The sequence below is a fragment of the Odocoileus virginianus genome, chromosome 11 (genome assembly GCF_023699985.2).
Source record: "Odocoileus virginianus isolate 20LAN1187 ecotype Illinois chromosome 11, Ovbor_1.2, whole genome shotgun sequence".
NCBI lineage: Eukaryota > Metazoa > Chordata > Mammalia > Artiodactyla > Cervidae > Odocoileus > Odocoileus virginianus.
In genome coordinates this window covers 15154392-15181334 of record NC_069684.1, presented here as the reverse complement: position 1 = coordinate 15181334, position 26943 = coordinate 15154392, and the positions used below count along the sequence as shown (strand labels likewise).

General features: G+C 43.4%; 1 protein-coding gene across 1 annotated transcript in view; it reads right to left on the bottom strand.

Annotated features, from left to right (window-relative positions):
* Positions 1-9404: 9404 nt before the first annotated feature.
* COLGALT2 (collagen beta(1-O)galactosyltransferase 2) overlaps positions 9405-26943 on the bottom strand; it is a 112183-nt gene continuing 94644 nt past the window's right edge. Inside the window, exons 8-12 of the mRNA XM_020890211.2 lie at positions 25926-26032; positions 19648-19780; positions 19315-19442; positions 13975-14181; positions 9405-12316 (exon numbers count right to left, since the gene is read on the bottom strand). Coding sequence (XP_020745870.1) covers positions 12040-12316; positions 13975-14181; positions 19315-19442; positions 19648-19780; positions 25926-26032 — 852 coding nt within the window. The 3' untranslated portion in view covers positions 9405-12039. The remainder of the gene's footprint in view (positions 12317-13974; positions 14182-19314; positions 19443-19647; positions 19781-25925; positions 26033-26943) is intronic.

The following is a 26943-nucleotide window of genomic DNA, read 5'->3' as shown; positions in this document are numbered from 1 at the left end:
GAGGGATTGTATCTGGAGTGTTGACCTGGTGGATCTGGGTTTCAGATGTGTCAGTAAGCGCTTTGGGAGCCCACTCTGGTCAGGCTCGAGGGAGCAGAGGGAGAGCCAGTGGCCCAGTTAGGAGGGGTCCTCGCCACCGTCAAGCATCATTTGCATTCAGGGGCAAGAATGACATCTTAGGAAATCGCTGTCAGATGCGATGGCTTGCTGGAGGGTATCCTTAGGGGTAGTTTGGCTGGGACACTGTATAAAATCAAACTTAGGATCCAAGGTAGGACTTTGCCTTCTTTCCAACAGCCTTTCCTGAGTCTCCAGTTGCTACTGTCAGCATAGTTCTTGAAACCATCCTTGGTGTTCCAGAAGCCGGGACGGCCTCTGTGGAGGAAAGAAGGAAGGCCTTCCCAAAATTCAATCACACCTAGACCAGCTTCATTCAACAGATGCCCATCGGCATTCCATCATATCATTCCCCAAGAAAGGGATTCCTAAATAGATCCAGATTATCAAGTTTTCTGGGTCCCTGTGGGATATAGGAGACAGCCAAGTAGGTGTTATAATAATTGATAATATGGGCAGGAAAAAGGGAGGTTTCTATTTCTGGCACTAGGTGACTATATTGTCAAGATTATCTGAGAAACTGGGTTCCCTTGTTTTGTCTCCCTTTAGAAGCAGCTTGAACCATGAACTTCCAGATGTTCAAGCTGGTTTTAGAAAAGGCAGAGGAACCAGAGATCAAATTGCCAACATCCACTGCAATTTGATCTCTGGTTCCTCTGCCACAAGCTGGAATCAAGATTGCCGGGAGAAATATCAATAACCTCAGATATGCAGATGATGCCACCTTTATGGCAGAAAGTGAAGAGAAACTAAAAAGCCTCTTGATGAAAGTGAAAGAGGAGAGTGAAAAAGTTGGCTTAAAGCTTAACATTCAGAAAACTCTACTGGAACTGCACAAACTGGCCACAGAAAACTAAGATCATAGCATCTGGTCCCATCACCTCATGGGAAATAGATGGGGACACAGTGGAAACAGTGTCAGACTTTATTTTGGGGGGCTCCAGAATCACTGCAGGTGGTGATTGCAGCCATGAAATTAAAAGACGCTTACTCCTTGGAAGGAAAGTGATGACCAACCTAGATAGCATGTTAAAAATCAGAGACATTACTTTGCCAACAAAGGTCCATCTAGTCAAAGCTATGGTTTTTCCAGTGGTCATGTATGGATGTGAGAGTTGGACTGTGAGGAAAGCTGAGTGCCGAAAAATTGATGCTTTTGAACTATGGTGTTGGAGAAGACTCTTGAGAGTCCCTTGGACTGCAAGGAGATCCAACCAGTCCATCCTAAAGGAGATGAGTCCTGGGTGTTCATTGGAAGGACTGATGGTGAAGCTGAAACTCCAATACTTTGGCCACCTCATGCGAAGAGTTGATTCATTGGAAAAGATTCATTGGAAAAGACCCCGATGCTGGGAGGGATTGAGGGAAGGAGAAGGGGACGACAGAAGATGAGATGGCTGGATGGCATCACTGACTCGATGGGCAAGAGTTTGAGTAAACTCTGGGAGTTGGTGATGGACAGGGAGGCCTGGCGTGCTGCGATTCATGGGGTCACAAAGAGTTGGATGAGAATGAACTGAACTGAACTGAGAAGCAGCTTGGTGACATTTTGTCTGAAGGAATACTGTCTTAAAATTTCCTTCTTTGGAGTCTTTTCAAATTTGCTGTGCAGCACAGGATCATTAGGAAGTATGCAGTCTTGCTCTGTGTCCTGATTTCAGTGGTCTTGAGAAGTTTCCGCAGCACCAACCCTCTTTTTTCTATAGAGCTGCTGCAATGGCCCCAGTTGCCTCCTGTATCCACAGTTCCACTCTGAGAAGTTATTTCCATTGTGTTGTGCATGGCTGTTTCCCCTAGGATCTCTGTTAAAATGAAATAACTTTTGGAAGGGATGGCTAGGCTAGGCTAGTCTAAACTAACAAAGTGTGAAATCTCAGTAACTTAGGATAGTTTGGTTTTCAACATGTCATAGGTATTGCAAATCGGGCAACTCTCCTTGGTGGCTCAAGGATCCAGGCAGCTTCTATCTTGCAACTTAGTGCTATGGTCTCAGATTTTTTTTCCTTCAAAATCACAGTGATGGTGGAGAGAACTCACAACCATTCCTGACTGCCTTAGTCCAAAGGGACTGTGTCGCTTCCATTCACAGTCCGTTGGCCAGTCAATGGCCCCAGTCTAAGTGCAGGGGAGGTAGGAAGATGGAGGAGGACACTTGGAGTAGATGAGCATTTCCATCTCTGCCCAAAGGAGTGCTGTCTTTTCACTAGGGTACATGGCTTTGTTCATTATCCACAGTCACCAAAAAGTGTTTGGAGGCGATGGTAGAGAGGACTTGAGATGGGGGCTGCACAGAGCCAAGAAGGGTTGAAGACAGAGCGGTGCTCAGAGGAAGAAAAAGTATTAATACAAGAGTAATTTAATTTTGTTTAGAATTAGCCTTACAGAATTTATTTTTAACATGTGGTCACCACCAATTTTCATGCTTCTAATGTAGTCCCTACTCTGACTAAACTAGGAGCTCCTTTATAGATGTAGTTGTATGTCAAATCTTTTTTTTAAAAAAAATCTAGGAAATTTAAAATGTTGAAATATAAACTGTGAAATCAAATAGAAGCCAGGCAAATTTAATTAGACTCTGAATTAGAAAACCACCATTTGGTGTGGTTTCTCAGCATCTCTGCCTAGAAAACTGTGTGGAAGTAATTCACTATTTAACAGTTTGAGGTATTTAACATTTTCTTAAGACTTGGAAGGCATCGTACAAATCATACAGTCAACACCCTCATATTACAGATCCCCTGGGCTTGAGGCTCAGAGCAGTTAAGTCACATGCCAGAGGTTGGGGCAGGGCTCTGAATGACCAGACTCCACTATGTGGGTGTCACATGGGTCAGGGCTATCCTGACATATTCCCCAGAACCTTCTGGAGCTGGAGAGAATGCCTGGGGGGTCTGCTGGCTCCATACCCAGCCTTCCAACCATGTGAAGTTCCACAAGCTGCCTTGGTTAGATGGGCATCTGGTTTGTACTTTCAAATCTCCAAGGAGAGACCTGCAGCTGGTCGGAGCACTGCTGCCTTTTATTCTGAGCATCATTCCATCTCACAGAAGGGGAAACAGGGCTGTAAGATTACATTGCAAGTTAGCTCCCACCTGGGATCCATGATGCACCCACAGAGTGGGTGAAAAGCACCAACTGAATGAGGCATTAAGGGAGTGGACACCAGTGATCAGGACCGAGTACTCTATCACAGCCTTCTCAGAAGAAATCACGTTTAATCCTACCAGTGTTTCCTCCCAACAACAAAATGTTCAGAGCAACATTTTGCACTGCAGTCAGTCTCTCACAATGGTATCCATCAAGCTGAAGAAAGAAAAAAGAGAATGAAATTGTTTCTAGATTGCTCTAGCTATTAAAAATAATACCAAGGCACCAGTTCAAAAGGGAAGAAGCATTTTAAATGAGACTGACTGCTGCCTTGCCCCCAGATGTCTATTTCTGATCCTGATTTATACAACATCTGACATCCAAGCCTCAGAGAATTGGCCTGATCAGCTGAAAAAAATTCAGTATATGAGATTTACTAGGTGGGAAGTAAACATTGGAGTTGGAGTTGTAAGCTTCTATGTGTGTGAGAGAAAGAGTTGGGGAGAGAGCAAGCAAGAAAGCAAGCAAGAGATAGAAATATTAGATATTAATGAGAAAACAAGAAACGAGACAGACTCTCTCCCCAGAAGCTTTTCATGCATGCAGTTTGGTGTGGGTGGGATCTCACTGCCTGGCTCTGACTCCCAAGCCACTTAGTATTTTATCTTCAGCAAGTCTGTTAGCTATTGCCTCATCTAAAAAGTGGGGATGGAAGACAGCTTCTATCTCTTGAGGTTCACGTGCTATTAAATTACACAGTGCACATAAAGGACTTCTCTCTGGCGCTGACTGCGGGAGTTCACTGCTGGTATTCCTGGGAAGCCGCCTTGCTCAGTGAGCAGCCATGTGGGGCACACATGACACTCAGAGGTGGGCCCACAGATGCCTGAATGGCACCCTGGGAAAATCGAGCCTGCGGCTGCTTTTGGCAGAAAGACTGACTCATGGAGTTGGAGGGCAGCCAGAGGGCTCCTGTAGCCTGCTCCACAGCCCTGCTCCAAAGAGAGAGGGGGCAGGGGAGTGTGGGTCTCACCTACCGCAGCGCCTCCTGGTGGGGCTGTGGCAGCACAGCCTTGTTGGACAGGCTGGAAAGGGAGCCGCTGGCCCCCAGGAAGCAGCTCTGAGCTGGAGCATTCCCCTCCTGGAACCAAAGTGACTTCCATCAGGGCCCCCACCTTCCTGGCTTCCCTCTGCAGTCAGGGGGAAGCAGCCCTGAGCTGGAGCATTCCCCTCCTGGAACCAAAGTGACTTTCATCAGGGCCCTCACCTTCCCGGCTTCCCTCTGCGGTCAGGGGGAAGCAGCCCTGAGCTGGAGCATTCCCCTCCTGGAACCTACAGTGACTTCCATCAGGGCCCCCACCTTCCTGGCTTCCCTCTGCAGTCAGGGGGAAGCAGCCCTGAGCTGGAGCATTCCCCTCCTGGAACCTACAGTGACTTTCATCAGGGCCCCCACCTTCCTGGCTTCCCTCTGCAGTCAGGGGGAAGCAGCCCTGAGCTGGAGCATTCCCCTCCTGGAACCTACAGTGACTTCCATCAGGGCCCCCACCTTCCTGGCTTCCCTCTGCAGTCAGGGGGAAGCAGCCCTGAGCTGGAGCATTCCCCTCCTGGAAGCTACCGTGACTTTCATCAGGGCCCCCACCTTCCTGGCTTCCCTCTGCGGTCAGGGGGAAGGAGCCCTGAGCTGGAGCATTCCCCTCCTGGAACCTACAGTGACTTCCATCAGGGCCCCCACCTTCCTGGCTTCCCTCTGCGGTCAGGGAAGGACCATTCTCCCACCAGAAGCTGAGCCCCCCGTTCCTTTCTCCTCCTTCCTGTCTCCACCTGGACCTGGATCTTCCCCTGCAGGATGGGGCTGTCTGCTCTGACCCTCCCTCTGTCCAGGGATGACTCACATGCAGGACAGAGTTGTTGCTGTTCCATAGGCCTCAGGGGGCCCAGGCATCCCACCGTTCCTTTGCAGGTTGTCCAGCTCACTGCCACCTCACCTGTGCACTGTGGCTGGATCGCAAGTATTAAAGAGTCATTTTAAGGGCCAGGGTCGCCACTTCCATTCCAAGCCTCTTTTCTACTATTTTGTCACTCTGGTTCCCTGCCCTCGCCACCGCCCCCTTTCTGGCCTGTGTGCTGGCCTTACTTCTCCACCAACAATGGGGGTGAGTCTGTTTTCTTATCCCCCTGGTCTTGTTCCTTTCTCCTGGACTCAAACCCCTGTGCTGTGCCCTGCCTCTTTTCTCTCCCCTTTAATGCCCTAAGGCCTGCAATCCTCTTCTGTCCCCTCCCTGCTCACGCTATGGGCATGGTTTCCTCCTGATGTCCGTTCTGAACAGTAATATCCCCTTCAAGTCTTCACAATTCATGCTGGCATTTTACAAAGTAGTTAAAACCCTTCAGACCACACCATCAACACAGACATCTCAACTCCTATGTGAAGGGCTTCCCCAAACTGTCCGTTCTCTTTGGGAGAGGACACTTTGTTACGAGTTATTTTCTAAGGTCTCCAAAGAACAGGGAGAGAGGGCTGTCCAGGGCACTGAAAAAAATCACATTCCCCCATGAGCAAGAGCCCAGACTTATTCCCCTAGAAGAGGAAGCATCAGAGAAGCCTCGTCTGGACCAGCAGGGCCACGCAGCTGGTGTTCAGACATGGAGATTTGGTCAAAGTGCCCACAGCTGAGAAACCAAGCTGAAGAAATGCCAGGGAGGGGCAGAAAAATAAACGCAGTGAATTAAAAATAGAGACAAAACCAGTTCTCAGAGATGATTCTTCATTCTTTCCATCCTTTTTGAAGACATGCAAGAAGGTGGCTTTGGGCTGTGAGCTGCCTGCCTAGTGTAGCAGAATGATCTTAAACTAAGATCATCTCCATGTCAATACACCTGTGGGTATAAGGCCCTTCTAGGCAAATTCACAGACCAATGAGGAAGCCACTTTCTGGCCCAACAACAAATTTTAATGGAGCCATTCCACCACTTGCCTTGGAATCCCATCCGGTATTTAGTAATTCTGTCATATTCCTGAAAGCACACTTAAACTATTCTTGCTGCAATTTGAGCCATTTCCTCATTCCAGGCACATGATAAGAGAAGGTACCATTTTCTCTTCCTGCCAGGAAGCCTGCACAAGCCTCTAGCCCAGCCTTACCCACAAGGGGGAAGACACCAGAAGCAAGAAATATACAGTCCTACAGCATGTGGAACTGAGCCTAAAAAACACAAGTCAGAACCTATCCTGAGACCAGCAGGCCCCTGGCTCTTGAACGCCAAGAGGGGAGTGTACTGCTGGGTCACATAGGATATCCCATACAGAGGGCTGCTTCACCAAGGTTGAGAAGCATGACTAACCCTCCACATGCACAAAAATACAAATAGAAGTTTAGATAAAATGAGACAACAGAGGACTATGTTCCAGACAGAGGAACCAGATAAAACCCCAGAAGAACAACTAAGGGATTTCAGTTCAGTTCAGTCACTCAGTTGTGTCTGACACTTTGTGATCCCATGGACTGCAACTTCCCTGAGAATAAGTTCAGAGTAATGATTGTAAAGATGATCCAAGAACTCAGGAAAAGAATGGATGCATGGAGCAGAGTTTTAAGTTTTTAATGAAGAATTAGAAAAAATAAAGAATAATCAGAGTTGAAGATATGATAAATGAAAAATACACTGGAAGCAATCAATAGCAGAATAAATGAAGCAGAAGAATGCATAAATGAGCAGTAGACAGTGGTGAAAATCACTGCCATAGAACAGAAACAAAGAAGAAAGAATGAAAAGAAAGGACAGTCTAAGAGACCTCTGGGACAACCTCAAGCACATCAACATTCACATTATAAGGGTCCTAGAAGAAGAAAAGAGAGAAAGTGTCTAAGAAGATATTTGAAGAGATAATAGCTAAAAACTTCCCTGACATGGAAAAAGAAACTATTGGAAAAGATACTATGCTATGTGGGGAACCAGAGGTCATAGGGAAAAACAGAAGTGTCTTCAGGGGACAGTGATTCCTTAAGCAAAATATCATAAAAGACACTCTGCTCCCATCAACTTCAGACATTCACTTGCACTGCTGAGCAATCAAGGGTTCTCTTTACTACAGCTTGAAACCTTTACCCCAGAACATCATGGAATTTCCCTTTCATCTACAGATCTTCACATCACCTATTCTGGTAAAGTTCATTTTGTAAAACTGTGGGCATTCTTGAAAGCTAAAGGAAAATATACTGTTTGTACACCAAGGGATGCTTTTAACTTGCTATTTAAACAAGCCCTATGCATGGGGAACAATTAATAGCTACATTGTCCTGCCTACCTCTAAGAAGGAAGTAGCTAAAATGAGGCCATTCATACAGAAAATGCTAAATCTTGGTAGGTGGGAGGGATAAATTAGGAGTTTGGGATTAATATATACACACTACTCTATACAAAATAGATAACCAGAAAAGGGACCTACTGTATAAAATAGGGAACTATATTCAATATCTTATAATGAAAAGAACGAAAAAGAAAGAAAAAAAACCACACATATGTATAACTGAATCACTGTGCTATACACTTGAAACTAACACAGCATTGTAAATCAACTACATTTCAATTAAAAAACTCTTAAAAAAAGAGAAGGCACAATTTCTAGGTAATCTGTTGTTAACACATTGTACTAAAACCCACCATCATTATTTCTCTCTTTTCCAAGCAAGCAAAAACAAAGCCAAAAACAATGTATTGGTCACCACTGACCAGACTCTCCAGCCTTGTTTCAGCAGCGCCGCCTTGACTCAGGGCCACCACCAGCCTACTCACAGGGGAGTCCCTCCCATGTCCACTGCTCTCTCCTCACGCCTCCCCACCCTCTGACACATTTAATCAGAACATCTCCACAGGATGGAGGTTCTCTCTGAAATAACAAACACCACCACCAAACATAAAACTCCGGTGAAATGATTATTTCCAAGGCTGCCTGTGCTGTGCTTTCTGACTATATCACCCATAACATGCTATCTTACCAAATGACCAGCCTCACTTTCACTCTCACTTTGCCATTAGTTAAAGCTTTGGTGAATTAACTTGTCAGTCATAGAGATCACTTACTTGGAAAGAATGTCTCAAAAGCACAATGTAGAAACCTCTTGGGAAGACTCATCCTTATTTTACAGCTACTAATTAGATGGATTTGCTCCAACTAGAAGTGAAAAGATTCCCAAGTGTGTAGCTGAATGGAAATTTTGTTTCAGACACCAGCCTTTGACTGGAAGTCTCTGCATTGTCTGTCAGGAGAAAAACCAAATGTAAAATTCCCCCAGAAACAATGGCCTCTGCATTCATGAGGACAGCCCGGCGTGGAGGGGCAGCGGCCATGCCTTGCCATCATCCGTGGGTCTCAAGACTGTTACCTGTCAACAACTCCCACACATAGCTGACTTCCATCCTGTCCCACTCCCCATCACTCCGCAGGAGGCCCTTTCGCAGCCCCACACCGTCACACTGCCTGAAAACCTCCCCGCCCTCTGTGCCCAACTCTCCTCCCTCTCCTAAACTCTCATTCATGCTCCCAAACCCAACACAATGGTCACATTCCCAGCAAAGCTGCTCCCTCGATGCCCCCCTCCTTGGCACAAGCAGGTTCCGTGGGTTCTACGGTCACCTTTGTTTCAGCCTCTGAAAACAACCATCCGGCTTTACACGGCAGCTCTCCTGGACCACAGACCTCACAGCAGTGGGCACCTTTCTAGATCTCCGAGCGTCTCGGTGCGCAGCACAGGGCCTGAAACAAGCTAGTGCTCAGACCTGGATTCTGAGGTCCGGGGGGAGCTTGACCTGAAATTCAAAGAGGTCACTGAGGCCAACATGGGTTCTCCGTTTTTGCCCCAAGATAAAGCTCTTTGGCCTGGGACAGGCATCTCAATATCTTTTGATGAACAGGCTGATCAACAACACAGAAATGCAAAATGAATTCTCCCTCATCCTCCTCCCACTGGGGACTCCTGTCTCTCTGTACCTTAGAATGCTCTCTGGCTTACCCGCCTCTTCAGCAGTCTAAAGCACCCCCCCCAACTGGCCAGGAAGGCTGGTGACTACTCTCTCTTCTTTGCCACAACAAAGTGATGATTATCTCTGGCCCCCGACATCCTTGGGCCAGGGCAAACCTGGAAATTCCAGCAGTGTGGGCTGTTGACCAGCGCTGGAGGAACCAATGAAAAATCACAGGGTTGCACATTATTTTTTAATTTCACAACAAGCTCTAGAAGGCAAGTCATTTATCACTTTCCCACTCTGAAACAACAGAGCATCAGACAGTAGAGGAGGCTGGGATGCCCTCTTGCTTCCCAGAGTCCCTGCAGCAGGCCCCGGTGAACAAAGCAAGGCCCGGCAGTGTGTCCTTGCAGATGGCAGACACTCAGTCCACGCTCAGCAGCACCAGCACCGCTGAAGTCAAGGTTGTCCATCCAGAAGATTCCACCTTGCATCTCAAGATCCAGAGAGGGTTTAACTTCCAGAGGCAGACAGCAGGTGCCATGGCTGGAGGCAAAGTCCTCTGACACTGCCAAGGTCAAATGTCTTGACTTAAGGCTAGACGAGAGGGAGGGGAAGAGTAATGAGGTCAAGGAATCCCTGGACTGCTGAACTGGCAATTTTTTTTTTAAAGAAATGCTGGATCTGCAATTCACAAAGTTCATGAAAGAACATTGCTTGGGATTCTAGACCTGAGTGAAGAGAAACAAAGGCTGGGCTGACAAAGCCAGAACTTTATTCACAGTAGAACAGTCCTAAGCTAAAATTCTAGAATTTATGAACAACGTCTTTTAAGAATAAGAATTCATAAACCCACCAGACCAGCTGACAGGAAAAAAGAAAAAAACACCAATGTTCTCTATTAAACAAAACCACACAAAAATTAATTCAATCTGCCTTCATTTCCACTCCTAATACCTCAGCCACCTCCCATCCCCTTTACAAAAAAAAAACAAACATAAAATTCATGCACACTTGCACGCACTCAAATATTCAAGCGAAATACAAAATACCCAAGGAAACCTTAGGAATCACTAAGGGTTCTTCACTAGTTCTCCAGATGCTCTGTTCCTCTAGACAAAGAATCAAGTTCTGACCGCCATGTCTAAGCAATAAAAACAGAGTCGGCTGAGATCCCCCTCCTCCGTCTCCTGGCTCACTGGTCAATGCAGAAGAACCAACCACATGTCAAGAGGGAAGGCCAAGGCTGGCGTTCTGCTGGGGGAAGCTGCCTGGCTGTCCTGCAGCTGGGGGCCTTCATGGGGAGCAGTCAGCAGTACCCTCATGGGTACACTCAGCAAGGCCGCCCTGGGGCTCTGTTCCCAAGCATGAAGCTCAGAGTCCAATACCCAGGACACAGGGAGAGGAGCCGGTGTGGACAGGATGCTTGGGGCGGGGATTTCTGGAGACTTAGTTTTACTGCTTGTGGGCATGAGAACAGAAACCTAAAGCAAACCATCATAAGATATCACAGACGGCAGCACTGGAAGAGATGATGTAGGCCAACTCTGCATTTTACATAAAATCCACTTATGGAGAAAGCAGAGAGTTGGTCTGCCCAGAATCGTGACTCTAAGAGCTTCCCTGGGTGTTGGCCTACATCAATTGATCAGTCCATTGTTTCTAGCCAAGGTCTCTCACCTGAAGTGGAGAATCATTTGTTTCCAGAAGGTTAGATTCTCCCATTCAACAGGCCTGGGAAATGCAGAAAAACCAGGTTCTAGAACCAACCAGTCTACACTGACCACTTCCCAGGAGTGATGAAAGCCTGATGCATCTGTTTCTTTGCCTTATCCTGCAGACTCTCCCCAATCCCCCAACATTTTTTAAAAATAAATAATTCAAAATAGAATGAAAATCTCAGGCAAGGACAGTTGCCGGCCTGAATATGTGCTCTGTTTCTTAACAGACTCATGAAACTCATGCCTGCAGTTCACTCCCAGGCTCAGGGTGGATGGGAGAGTCTGACCTGCTGGGGCAGCACATGAACCCCTGGGACAGCAATTATAGACCAGTGCTGGCCTCTTATATATTAAATTCATCTTCATAAATAGAGCATCCCAACTCAAGTGACTATAATAAAGAAGGCCAAAGCTTGAGTGTTTTCTTCAAATAGCTACACACACCCTCAACTATCTATGAAACGATATTCAATATATCCACATGGCAAACCAGACAGCTCTCAATGAGAGCTTCAGTTGTCATGATAGTCAAAGGCCAAGTCTCAGACAGACCCAAATACCCACTCCCTGTTGGATAACGGAGACTAAGATGCAAAGCTCACTTTGCAATAAGGCTCATGACATATGTCTTTAAAGAAAAAGCCCGATTAATTTGATTTTTAAATTATTCAATTTCTGCCCTCCAACCCCCCACTACCAAACTTGGAACATGCTCAAATTTTCAAGGTCATATCTATGACATAAAACGGGCCCACCAGACCAATAGATATGGTCCAGTTGGGTAGGCTGCCGGGCCTACCCATTTATTGATGTGATAGCGTTGGTGATCACCTTTCCCTTGAGTGAGCATCTCTGAGCTATGCCATTCAATGTTAATGTGGGAACCAGTATCACATGGGTAATGAACTGAAGGACAAGGTGTCTGGGTTGAAGTTCATCCTAATGGTGGCCAGAAAGCCTATCTTCTAGCCATCCTAGGAGATTTGGGTTTAGTTTCCCTATTTTCTTCCCCTGTCAAAAAATATATCAATTTTGATTAATCACATTAGACCACTTTGGTTAGGTCACCATAACCATTAAAAGAAACTGGAGCAAACAGATGATTGGCCCGTTAGGAAAACCCAAGTGTAGTAACCCCTCCATGGAGCCTTCATAGCTCATCTCTTGAAGGTGCAGTGTCCAGGGAGGCTGGTGGTGGCAGGGCCTCTGTGTTCTTTGCATTGCGGTGGATGCGACTTTGCTTCCGGGACTTCCAGGCATGTGTCCTGTCCCAGTCAGTGGCCACCGTCTCATTGTCCCAGATGGTCGAGGTCTCCGTGTCACTCAGATACCCTGGCTGGCCTGTGTAATGCGTTGGGTAGATGAGCAAGGGTTCTGCAGAGAAGGCTTTCAAGTCCCTGGATTCGTAATGCTCCATGTACTCAGCGCTGAAAACAAGAGGTGGACAAGTGGGTGAGGGGGCAGAACACTTACAGAACAGAGGAAAAGGGTCTTGCTTGTTACCTCCTAAATTCTCATGGATTTGATTATTTTTTAAATTGCGTCCTTTGTGGAAAACTTCAGCCTACAAACACAACAGAATTTTTTCTTAAGGCTTTCAGATGATGTAAACAAATACACAAAGAAAAAGGTCAGGGTATTTCTGTTAAAATTTGGATGGTGGTTTAGTCACTAAGTCATGTCTGACTCTTGCAACCCCATGGACTGTAGCCTGCCAGGCTCCTCTGTCCACGGGATTTCCCAGACAAGAATGCTGGAGTGGGTTGCCATTTCCTTCTCCAGGGGATCTTCCCCACCCAGGAATCGAACCCAGGTCTCCTGCATTGTAGGCAGATTCTTTACTGACTAAGCTACAGGGAAGATTCAAATTTAGACAGAGTAGCTTAAAAATGAATTTCAGGTCTTGTTCTAAAAATTAAGGTTTAAGCTCTGTTGGGCCATAATAATAAATAAAGTGATCACTTTGTAGAAAATGCTTTGATCCTGGATTAGTGAATGAGATGGCTGGGAGCTGGAGTGAAGGTGTGAGTGACGTGGTGTAGGCTTGGAGGCACACCAGCTTGGCTTTGCAGTCCAGCAACCTGTGAGTGTAAATGAAGGGACAAGGAGCTCTCTCCCAGGGCTCTCTGCTGATTACATGAGGTGACATCTGCTCAGCAGCTAGGTTTCAATTTCCTTTCTGTTAAGAGGATGATGGTTGACCTCCATGTTTCTGTCAGGTAGGAGAGATAAAATTGGTCTCTGACATGTTGTCCATTTTTACCGAGAACAGGAGACAAAATGGGCAAGATGCAGGACAAGAACATTGAACTGCTACAAAGAAGACCATCTAGGGAGGAGACCACTCAGCAATGAGAGGAGCCAAAGTTAGAACCTGGTCTCCTGCTCCATTAATGAATTTAGGAAGCATCGATCAAGCAGCTAGCATGGGTAGAATTTGGACTAGACTCTAAGGGCACAGAGATAAAAGATGGTTCCTGCCTCAGAGGTTCACAGGTTCCTGGGGAGACTGACACACAAACCCACCATTTATCATCTTCTTGATACAAGCACTAGGTCTAACTGAACTACAGTCACTGATCACCACACTGTCTTCTTCTGGGGACGCCCAGCTCAGAGGCCATCTCCACTTTCCCCGAGCCTCTAACACATCTCTGTGATTGTAGGTATCACAATATATCACAATGACTAGCTTGTGAGTCACTGCCTGGCCAACAGTATACACAATGGACTAAAACAAACTGAAAAATCTGAGGTGCTTAGGAAGATGACCTTCACCTTGAGGTGTATGGGTTTATGGAAGTAAGAAAATCAAAGATAAGAGGACCGAGCATATTATGTGCAGTTAAGCTACTCACTGGGTATTAAAGAGGACTCCTATGCAAGACTCACCATTTCTGCCTTATATCCCCTGTTTGTAAAAGGGGGTAATCACTCAAGTTGGCCTCTCTTGTCATGATTATGGGAAGATCATTTAGGAAAGGAGTATCCCTTTTAAAAATACCAAGTATTACCCCAAACCAAGTAGCATAATTCATGAATGAATTATGCTCAAGGGACAGGCAGACAGTTCAGGGCAACTCACACAGGATGCTTGTTGTACATGATTGGCAGAAACTCATCCACTGGTAGCATCTTCCCAAAAGGATCTGCTCCAACCAGCTTCTGTGCTCCTTCCAGAGAGATGACGTAGCCAAGAGTCCAGTAGGAATAGTCAGCTTCAACCAGATTAACCACATTGGGCACAGCTTTCTCTGGTTCTTTTACTTGCATCCTCTTCCTACCAATATAACTAAAAGGAAACGGGTGGAGGAGAAAATTCCAATTTGAGTATTAGACATCCATAAGAATGGAGCACAGCTTTGCAGACACTTTTGAAAGCTTGGACCAACTGTGTCTTATTTCAATGTATCACACCACAGGGGCACAGCACATCAATCATGGTTGTCACCATCTTCCATCAATCAGGCCATTTTTGTTGTTCCACTTATCAATAGCCCAACTGTCCTTGCCTGGCAGGCTGTTAAGGCCTGAAAGTTGAAATGTAGAGACTAAAAGATCTTTCAGAAGTTGGAGATGAGATGGTGGAGTAGAAGGACTTGAGCTCACTTCCTCTCACAAAAACACCAATATCACAACTAACTGCCGAATGACAACTGACAGAAAAGACCAGAACCTACCAACAAAGATATTCTACACCCGAATACAAAGAAGTCCAATGAGATGGAAGGAGGGGCACACTGGTGATAGCATCAAATCCTCTACCCACCAGGTGGATGATTCACAAAGGGGAAAAGTAATTATTTCTCATAAGTTCTCCCACAGGGGTGAGAGTTCTGAACCTCATGTCAGGCTCCCCAGTCTGGGGGGTCTGCCATCAAGAGGAGGACTCCTCAGAGCACTCAGCTTTCAAGGCCAGGGGGCTCGATTGCAGGAGCTCTGCAGGAATGGGGGAAACAGAAACTCCACTCCTGGAGGGTGCACACAAAGTCTCATTCACAGCAGGACCTGGGCAAAAGCAGTGACTTCAGAGGAGTGTGAGACAAAGCTACCTGATGGTCTTGGAGTGTATCCTGGGGAGGTGGGGGAGTGGCTATGACTTAGTGTGGGGACAAGGACACTGGTGACAGAGATACCAAGGAATACTCACTAGTATGAGCAAATGAATATAAATACTATTAAAATAATATTTAAAGGAATAAAAACATGATCATCTCAATATATTCAGAAAAAAACTTTGACAAAATTCAACACCCATTTTAAAGAAAAAACAACAACAACAATAACAAAACTCTCCCGAAAGCAGGCATAGAGGAGACCTACCCCAACATAATAAAGGCCAAATATGACAAACCTACAGCTAGCATCTTTCTCAAAGATGACAAACTGAGAACATTTCCTCTAAGATCAGGAACAAGACAAGGCTCTTCACTCTCACCACTTTTATTCAACATAGTTTCAGAAGTCCTCCACAGTGATCAGAGAAGAAAAAGAAATAAAGGGAATCCAAACTAGAAAAGAAGTTAAACTGTCACTGTTGCGAATGGTATGATACTATACATGAGAAATCCTAACAACGCTACCAAAAACTACTAGAACTCATCGATGAACTTGGTAAAGTTGTAGGATGTGAAATTTTTCAAGTTTTTTTACTTAGAAAACTAAAATAGAACTGCCACATGATCTAGCAATCTCATTCCTGGGCATATAACCAGAGAAAACCATAATTTGAAGAGATACATGCACCCAGTGTTCATAGCAGCACTATTTATAATAGCCAGGACATGGAAGCAACCTAAATTTCCATCAGCAGAAGAATGGATAAAGAAGATGTGGTACATATACACAATGGAACATTATTCAGCCATAAAAAAGAATGAGATAATACTATTTGTAGAACCATGGATGAACTTAAAGATTATCATACTAAGTGAATTAAGTCAGACAGAGAGACAAATATCATATGATATCACTTACACAGAGTCTGAAAAAATGATGCACACAAACTTATTTACAAAATATAAGTCACAGACTTAGATAACAAACTTATGGTTACCAAAAGGATAAGGTGGGGGGGGATAAGTTAGGAGGTTGGGATTAACACATACACACTATATGTATACAATAGATAATCAACAAGGACCTACTATACAGCACAGGGAACTACACTCAAGATATTTTGTAATAACCTATATGGGAAAAGAATCTCAAATATAAATGAATCACTTTGCTATATACCCAAAATTAACACAACATTGTAAATCAACTATACTCCAATATTAAAAAAAAAATTCTTAAAAATTTTGTGACAAAGAGCAGATTTTTTTCAGATCATTTCCCAAAGGTAGTATAGGATTTTCAGCTGTGTTTATAGAGATTGGAAGGGGACAACAAAGACCAGATGTGAGAGTCCCAAGTTTGCTTTCAAGTCCCTAGAGTTTCAGTCTGTTGACTTGATATTTTCTGCACAGCTCTCCAAATGCTGGTGGTAAACACAAGAAAGAAAATGCTTTGGAAAAGATAGAGTCCAAAGTGAAAGACCTAGGAACCCAAGAGTAGCTCAAGAGTGCTTCCTCTGGGGAAGGATGAATGTCAATACTTGTGCAGGTTGCTTCCCCTCACTCATCTCTGCCCATGCTTCTCCGGGATTCGGTCCTCCATGAGCTACTTCTGCAACACAGAATGTACCCTCAACCATTCTCTCCATCCCCAGTCTACCCATGGATCTGTGATCCATTGCTTTTGCCTAGAGCCTAGTTGTTTCTGCTTGCCTGGACCAAGTTGAGGAGGTCTGGCTTTCTGCCTGTCAGAGAAAGCTGAATTCCTCTATTTTGCTCTAAAAACCATCTCTTTCAATATTTAAGCTATCCTCCTTGTTGAAACATCCTAGGATATATAGAATAAGTCTATGTTCACCTTCAGTTCTTCTGGAGATATATATAGCCAACTCTTAACCACAGCCTCTTAAAAACAAATAGCCTGAATTTCTTTCATGTATCAAGTAAAAGAGAAAATCCTACTGAACACCTGAATTGTGAACAGAGTGACTGAGGAATTAAGCTTATACTCAACTTGCTATACTAAATTTAAACTGTAATTTTAAAATTGAAGATGTGTAAAATATTTTTTCTCTTCTTCAAAATGTATTATTTTGGTAGGGCTACAGTTTACTTCAACAGTTGAAAATTTAGCATATGGACTGAGGTGTGTTGTATGCATTAAATACATATTGGATTTTGAAAACTGAATGAAAAAAGAATATAAACTAATTCATTAATAGTTTTAAAATACTGATTATATGTTAAAATAATATTTGGATATGTTAGATTAAATAAAATGTATTATTAAAATTAATTTCACCTATTTTTATCTTTTTAATATGATTGCTAGAAAATTTTAAATGATGTGGCTTCCCAGATGGTGCAGTGGTAAAGAATTCACCTGCCAATTCAGGAGGCACAAGAAATACAGACTTGATCCCTGGGTTGGGAAGATCCTCTGGAGGAGGAAATGGCAACCCACTCCAGTATTCTTGCCTGGAAAATCCCATGGACAGAGGAGCCTGGTGGGCTACAGTCCCTGGGGTAGCAAAGAATCAGATATGCCTGAGCACACACAGAAAATTTTAAATGATACGTCTCACATATTTTTATTGGACATGCTGCCCTAGATGATTTCAATGGCTTGTTCTATTTTTCCCCGCTTACTGTTTCCTTTTTCTGGAGAAATTTAATATTGCTGTCATAGACAGCCTATATGCTTTCATATTTTGAGTTTAAACACATTTGCTTTATTCATTTTATAAAGTGAGATGTGAAAAATTGGAAACAGCTATAATTCTTTGTGATTAGATAACAGATTTCAATGGAACACTTGCACTTGATCAGTGATGGAAATTTAGAAAACATCTACCCTGCTCTGTCCGCTGTATCCTTATCAGAACAATAACTCTTCTTTCCTGGATCCGTTGGTACTCTTTCCTGAGAAATGCATCAACCAAACTACAAGTGAACAAGGACATATGTCAATTCTAAGCCTTAGACTCCCCAAATCCAGTCCTCTGAATCCAAGGCTTAAGTGAAAGTTGCCTTTGTACATGTCACATAAGCATGAAATAGCTTTCAAGCTCCATGCCTGTGGGGCCTTAACCACAGGCTGCAGGGCCACAGACTCAGAATGCTTGAGGTGAGAGAACTCCTAGAGGATTCTAGAGACAATGATCAGAAGAGACAGTGCAGAATCTCATCACATGACTGGTACCCGACAGGGAGCCAGTCCCTTTATTACATAGTCCTGGGTCTAATTCCCACGGTTACTTGAGCCATTACTAGGTTTCCTCTGAGCTCTGAAGGGTACATTTTCTAATAAGCAAGTATTCCACCCGAGAGCATAGTTAAGTTTCCCTCCGAGGATGGGAGGAACGGGGACAGCTTGTGGGCTGCAGCTGCTAAAGGAACAGCCTCTGATATGATGAAATCGCCTTTGACACACAGCTGGCAAGTGAATATGACGCTTGGGAACTTTCTGCCTCATCGGAGAGAAGTAAAAAGTGTCATCTCATTGTAAAAACAAAATGAGAGAGAGAGAGAGATCTTAGTTCCCAGGGAGAGCGCGAGAGCGAGCGCGCTCAGTTCCCAGAGGTAGCAGGCAACGAGCATTAACTAAAGGTCAGCTCAGAGCCAGGACTCCCTTGGTGAGTCTGGTTTTCCTAAGAGCCTCTGACCCTCCAAACCCAGCTGTCAGTGTTCTTCCTGTTTGTACAGATCCCCTCCCCAACAGGTGCTCTCCCACTGACCTTCCAACCCCTGCCCCCCACACACATACCATCAGAGACTGCAGAGGAAACCCATCCTCTAGGGAGCTGATGCTCAAGTGTGACACAAGTGTGACCCGTGTGCCTGGCACGGGTCCTCCGTGTACACGCTCTATGCACCACGCCGCTTCATGGGTGGGTTTCTGCTGTGTTTTCAGGTAAATGCTCATTCTGAAAACCCAAGATCTGCAGGCAGATTCCAAGTCTCAAAGAATTTACCATACTTTCTCACCCCAAAGAGTGTATAGATGCAAAAGTGAAAGTGTTAGTCACTCATTCATGTCTGACTCTTTGAGACTCTGCCAAATTCCTCTGTCCACGGGATTCTCCAGGCAAGAATACTGGAGTGGGTGGCCATTCCCTTCCCCAAGCAATGTTCCCGATCCAGGGATCAAACCCAGATCTCCTGCATTGCAGATGGGTTCTTTACCATCTGACCCACCAGGGAAGCCCCCAAACCAGTGGGTATCCCCTACCTACTTCTTGTTTCTGGGAGAGAAAGCCAGGCAAGTGGAAGCTTGAGCCCCACCTCCTATGAGTTGGGGCTCTCAGTGCTGAAAGAACTGAAAGATTCTCAGTGCTCTTAGAAAAGCTTGTTGTCTTGTCACTCACATCAGTTCCCAGTCCAGCTGAACTCGATCAATGTCATCCATCAGCTTCATCAGCTTCTTTTTAAACTGATGTTCAAAACGCACGTCGTCCTCAATAACAAGAGTCTTCTCCAGCTCCCGGTCAATTACCTGTAAAGGTCACGGGGAAGATACCCTATGAAAAGTTGGTACTTATTTATCTAATCAAAATAGGTATTAAAAAGTCAAAAGTATGGTAGCATAACACATAATAGCTCGTAACTGGAATCTCGGCAAAGGTTCATCAACAGTAAAATGGTCCCACTCTCCTCCCTTCTCATAACAGAACTGCACATCTGAATGAAGCATTATTCACCTCTTTCCAGACAGAGTAATGGCTAAGGAAGCAGCCAATTTCACCCCTGGTTAGAGGCCTGGAGGAGTAGGGATCTCGATATCCAGGCAGCATTTCAATATTCAGGGCCTTCAGCTGGCTTGTGTTGAGTGCCCTGGAAGATAGAACACGGCCCTAAGTTAACACATTGAGAGGTCCCCACCGCAGAAGCCAGGAGGGAGAGGTCTGTGTATTCCCCGGGGCCTCTATGCTCACTGAGCAGGGCCCCTTGGGAGCAGTGTCTTGAAGCACTGCGAGCTTTGTGAAGACAAGATGAGGTCTTACATTTTTGTGTCCCTCACAACACCCAACGTAGCTCTAAGTGTCACCAGTTTCTTGGCACCTTTGAATCCGTATTTTCCTAATGAAGGAGAGTGGCTAATAGAAACATTCACTTCAGTTCAGTTCAGTCGCTCAGTCGTGTCCGAAACATTAAATACTATTAAACACTGGAAGGAATGAGGACAGGAAAGAATCATAAGAGGGATTGTACACATGTGTACATCTTTCCTTTGGAGCTAAAAATTAAAATGCAGAGAGAGTCATGTCAGCAAGAGAAGTGACTCACTACAAATGAAGTATTCTCAGTAAGATTGAGTTAGCTGATTCTCATCTGAAACCGTGGAGGCCAGAAGGTTGACATATTCAAAGTGCCGACTCAGAGAGACTGTCAACCAAGAATGCTGTATCCAGTCAAGCTAGACCTCAAAAATGGAAAAACCAGGGTGTCCAGATAAACAAAAACAGCGTTCCTAGTAGATCTGCTCTACGAGAAATGTGAAAGGGAATCCCTCAGGCTAACATGAAAGGAAACCAGAGAATAACTCAGATCCACATAAAGAAATGAAAGCACTGGTAAATGCAAGTGCAGGTGTTTGCATCTGTGCTAAGTCACATCAGTTGTGTTCGGCTCTTCATGACCCGATGGACTGCAGCCTGTCAGGCTCTTCTGTCCATGAGATTCTCCAGGCAAGAATACTGGAGTGGGTTGCCATGCCCTCCTCCAGGGGATCTTCCCAACCCAGGGATTGAACCTGTGTCTCTTATGTCTCTTGCATTATCAGGCAGGTTCTTTACCACTAGCGCCACCTGGGATAGGTAAACATAAACAGTGTAAGTATTCTTTTGTTCATAAGTTTTTCCCTTATCTGATTTAAATTATAGCTGCATAAAACAATAAAAGCAAATAATGTATAAAGAGCATATAAAGAAATAATTAGTGTGACAACAGAACAAAGGAAGGGGAAGGAATAAAGCTCTATAGGGGTTAAGTTTTTCCATAGTATTGAAGTTGGTATTTTTTTATTGAGATATAATTGACATATAACATTAGTTTCAGGTGTACAATATAAGGATTCAATATTTTGTACTTTAACATCTTAATTCCTTTGTTTATATTTCTGTATATTTTTAGTTATTAGTGATTGCCCTACAGATTATAATTAACAATCTATAGCCATCAAGTTCATATTAATAGTAGGGTCCTAGAAGAAAACAAGAGGATAAAACTCCTTGACACTGCTTTGGTGATGATTTTTTTAATTTGACACTGAAATTAAAGGCAACATCAGCAAAATACACATTCTTCAACTCTATGTGCAGCATTCTCTAAGAAAGACCATATGTTAGACTATATAGACCATAAATAAAGCCTCAGTACATTTTAAATGGTTGAATTCATACAAAGTATGTTCTACAACCACAATGAAATTAAAAATTGATAGGAAACTTGGAAAATTCACAAATATGTGAAATTAAACAATATACTCCTTGATAGCCAATGAGTCAAAGAAACCACAGAGGAAATGAGAAAATATTGTGAGACAAATGAAAATAAAAATCGCATACCAAACCTTACAAGATGCACCTAATGCAGTACTTAGAGGGCTGGTTACAGGTACAAATGTCTATATGTTTTAAAAAAAGAATCTTAAATAATCTGCTTTTCCATTTTAAGAAACTGGAAAAAGAGCAAACTAAATGCAAAGCAAGCAGAAAGAAGGAAATAAATGAAACAGGGAATAGAAGAAAAGACAAAAACAAGACCAAAAGTTGATTCTTTGGGAAAGAACAAAATTGATAACCCTTTTAGCCAAATAAAAAAGAGTAGACCCAAATTACTTAAAATTAAGAATGAAAGAGGGAGCAATCCCTACTGGTCTTGTGGAAATAAAGAGGCTTACAAGAAAATACTATGAACAATTATACATTAACAAATTAGATAACCTAGATAAAATGGGCACATTACTCAAAAGAAACAAACCAACTCAAGAAATAGAAATTCTGAATACCTATAACAGTTAAAGAGGCTGAATTTGTAAAGATTTAAAAAAAAAAGTTCCAAAACATGGTCCAGGACCAGATAGTTTCTGTAAAGAATTCAAAATTCTGCCAAACATTTAAATTAACACAAACCTTTCAAACCCTTACCAAAAATTGAAGAGGATGCGCTTCCCAACTTATTCTATAAAGTATCATCCTGATACACAACCAGAAAAACATCACAAGAAGACAAGAGACCAATATCCCTTCAGATAAATAGAAAAATCCCCAAGAAAATACTAGTAAACAGAATCCAGCATCACAGAAGAGGGATTACACATCATGACCAAATGGGATTTATCCCAGGATTCTAAGATTCATTTAACATGTGGGGATAAAAAGTGACACATCATTATTAACAGATGAAAATTCCATGATCATCTAAATAGACATAAAACTTGACAAAAATCCAACTGTATATGGACTATTTATATTCCCCCAAGTTCACATGTTGATAAGGAGGTGGAGCAGTAGATCCCAAGGGTAGAACTTTCGTAAATGAGATTAGTGCCCTTATAAGAAAGCAAAAGCTTGCTTTCTCCCCTCTCTTTGCTCTCTGCCATAGGAGAGAACAGCAAGAGGACAGTGATCATGCTGAGTTGCTAAGCTGGGTCTGACTGTGACCCCGTGGACTGTAGCCCACCAAGCTCCTCAGTCCATGGGATTTCCCAGGCAAGAACACTGGAGTGGGTTGCCATTTCCGTCTCCAGGGGATCCTCCCGACCCAGGGATCGAACCTGCAGCTCCCGCATTGGCAGACGGATTCTTTTACCACTGGGCCACCAGGGAAGCCTGCAGGAAGAGGAGGAAGGGGTCTCTCACCATAATCTATCCATGCTGGCACCCTTCTCCGGAACTTCCCAGTTCCTGGAACTTTGACAAATGTTTGTTATTTGAGCCACTGGATCTATGGTCACTTATTCTAGCAGCAAATAAACTAAGACACCATCACCCTTTCAAGATAGAAACACTCAACCCAATAAAGGCCATCTGTGAAAACTCTAGAGCCAATTATCCTATTTAATGGTGAAAGACTAAATGTTTCTCCTTAACAACAGGAACAAGCCAAGCCTGTCCACTCGTATCATTTCTATCCAACACTGTACTTGAGGATTTAGCCAAGGATTACCCCCACGACTTTTTGTTCCTCATCCTTATTCGACAACATCTTGCTGCTCATGGGAGTTTCCTTAGCCTCTGGCTCGCTCAACAACTGTTGGGTTGCACCTCCCAAGACTGCAAACCTTGTAATTTAGCTAGCCTTGAGACCAAAGAAAGAGCCCAGAGACATTAATGGTTTATTGGACAGGGGGATCTTACAAGTCTGAAGCCAAAGATCCTGGAGCATGTCACTCTCTTGTGTACAACAGACAAGAGGCCAGATACTGCAGCAGTCTTCACTACTTGGCTGAGAAGGAGGCTACCATTTATAGGGGGTATTAACATCACATTGGCTCATCAGTTACCAAGGAAACCAATGACTGGGGCAGGGGCAAGCATGTAGGCAGTTACTGATTAAGCCCTATAATTAAGAAGATTGGATAGTCATGTGAGTGAAAAAAGGCGTGGTCAAGTAGGAGATGTACAGAGAACAAGAGAGGGGTCGTCTTGAATGGCCTGATCATACTTACACACAAACACATTATTAGAACTAATACATGAGTTCAGCAAGTTTGTACGAAAAAGATCAGTATACAAAAATCAACTATTTCTATGCACTTAGCAATCTGCAATATAAAAATGAAATGAAGGAAACAATTCCACTTATCATAACATCAAAAAGAGTAAAATACTTGAGAATAAATTTAACAAAATTAATGCAAGATGTGCAAGCAAAAATTATAAAACACCGATCCAAGAATTAAAGATCTAAATGAATGGAAAGATATTCATGATCATGAATCAGAAGGCTTCTTATTACAAAGAAAGAAGTACTTCCCTCAACTAACCTACAGAGTCAATGCAATTTCTATCAAAATCCAAAATTTTGGTGGAAAATGGTATGCTAATGCTAAAATTTATATGGAAATCCAAGAGACCTAGAATAGCCTAAACAATCTTGAAAAAAAATAACTAAGTTGAAGGACTTCCTTACACATAAGAAGCTACTGTGAGGAATAAGGATTGGCATACACATCAATGGAACAAAATTGAGAATCCAGCAATAAACCCTTATATTTAATTAATTTTTGACAAGGTTGCTAAGACAATTCAGTAAAGGAAAGAATAATCTTTTAGCAAATGGTGCAGAGACAACTAGATAACTGTACAAAAGAATGAATTGGAAACAAAGAATGAATTGGATCCCTACCTCACATCATATAAAAAACTAACTTAAAATATATCAAAGATCTAATGTGTAAGAGATACATATAAAACACAAAACTATGAAACTCTTAGAAGAAAAGATAGAACCAAGTCTTGTGGCTTTGGATTTGGTAATGGATTCTTAGATATGACACCAAAAGCACAATCAACAACAATAATATAAGCTGGACGTCATCAAATTAACTTTTGTGTTTCAATGGACACCATCATGAAAGTGAAAAGATAGTTCATAAAATGGGAAAAAATATTTGCAAATTATACATCTGATAAGAGACTTGTATGCAGACTATATAAAGAACTCTCACAGCTCAACTAGTTTTCTTTGGTCCATGTGGTCTATGAAGGAGATTGGGGTTATTAGAGGTATTTGAGACTGTGGTTCCCAAACTCCAGTGCATCCAAGAATAGAGTTGCCAGATTTAGCAAGTAAAACACAAAAATATCCAGTCAAATTTAAATTTTAAATAAACAGTAATTTTTTAGTATAAGACCCACGCAATGTTTGGGACAAATTTAACTAGATGTCCTCTATTCTACATGGCAATCTTACCCAAGAATCACTTTGAGGCTTTTTAAGTGCCGATTCCCAGCCCAGCCCTACAGATCATCATTCAGCAGCTCTGGGACTTAGGAAGCTGCCCTCTTAACCAGCCCCCAGGGACTGTGACATGGGTGTCCAGGCCACACTTTTGAGAAACACTGATGAGATTCTCTAAAAGAGTCATAAAAACTTCCACAAGAGCTTTTAGCCATACTCCTTAGAGTCATTCATACCCCAAATTCACATATAACATGGAATAGGAGGTTTTGCAAATATCCCTGGTGGTTCCAATGGTAAAGAATTTGCCTGCAATGTGGGAGAGCAGGGTTCACTCTCTGGGTACAGGAGATCCCCTGGAAAAGGAAATGGCTACCCACTCTAGTATTCTTGCCTGGAGAATTCCGTGGACAGAAGAGCCTGGCGGGCTACGAGTCCATGGGATCACAAAGAGTAAGACACGACTGAGCGACTAACATACTCCTTGAAATAAGAGTGTCAAAGGGCAAAGCAAAGCAGACAACATCAACAACAAAACTCTTGAAGGTATCCAACCAGGTACTGTATGTAAGTTTCCTGCCATGTTCCTGGAAAAAGTGATCAGCCCAGGCAGACTGTGGCATGCATCTCGTGCAACAGGACACACAGACTGTTCTGAATTTTTTCCATTTATTTCTTCAGGTCAAGTCACACAAGGTAAGATGCCTTGCTCTAAATCAGGCTCTGAATGCAACTCTAAACGCATTCCTTCCAAGGCACTACAGGGCTGGAAACCACCACGACCACGGCAAGAACCCCCAGAGACAGTGGAAAATCACGCCCAGGGCAAGCCTTCAGCATAGTGAAGACCAGAGAGCACAGGATGATGAGTGGATTTCTGCTCTACTCAGTGAAATTAACATATATAAGCTGCTATGAGTCATAAAGTTTTCCCAAAATAGGCTGCACTGTGAAAGCATGTCTATCTCGCAATGACTGCAGATTCCTCTCACTGGGACTAAACCTCAGTTGGAGAGGGTGCATCTCCACTCCAGCCACAGCAGCAAGGGTTCGAGGAGAAAATCCAACTCACTTTCCATCCACAGCCTCCACAATCTTGACCTCAATCTCCTGTTCATACAGGGTGCGTAACATCCGGTCTCGCCTGTCCTTTCTGCGCTTGAGGTTTATCATGAAAATCTAATACAAGAAGAAAAAGGGGAAAGAAATACAGATTACTCAGGTTTTATTGTAGGCTGCTGAAAAGCAAAGAAAGTATAAGCAGCAAAGTTTTAGTTAGAATAAGGAGTGGGAAAGTTAGGGGAAACGGAGGAGGAGATTTATTTGTATTTCACATCAGGTCAAAAAGTTATTCTTCAGGAGGCCAACGGTGAATTAAACCCAAAACAATATGAGACCAAGGGGAAGGAAGAAGTTTGGTAAGTGGCTAGATTTATCAAGACCTAAGTCTGCTAAGTGTTGGCGTTGGTCCAATCCCTATGCCTCAGTTTCCTCATCTGTAAAATGGAAATAATACTGGTCTTATCACCTGGCTACAAAATATCAACAATTCTTGAAATTTATATTCTGTGTAGAAAAGTTTAAAGTCATTCCAAGAGTAAGAAAAATCTAGTCTTAACAAATTCCTTTCATTACCAAGAGTTCCAAATTGAATTATTAAGATCTTAATTTACATAGCTTCTTTACCAGAACTCTTCAACTCTCTTAAGACGTTTTCTGAAAAAGTCTCTTTGTAAAGAAAAAGGACTCTGCCCTTGGGGATAGCTCTTTAGGGAGAGTCATAATTTACACATTACATGGATCTGAGGGATGTCTTAAAGAGACGACACATACTGGTCCATGAAGTCCCCAAAATGTGCATTCAGATCGTCCCTCATGAGTGCTGGGTCTTCCTGCAGCTCCTCCCCGTAGCCCTGAAATTCCTGATGACTGCACTAATAGACCTATCAGGAGGCCACTACTGGGAGTTACACAGACAAGGAGGCTGGTCTGATTATTCCCAGATTTAAGGAGCCACAGAAGAGCCCAAAGCCTCATGAAAGTTGTTACAGGTAACGAAGGGCTTTAATAAGGTCCTTTTCTATAAGCAG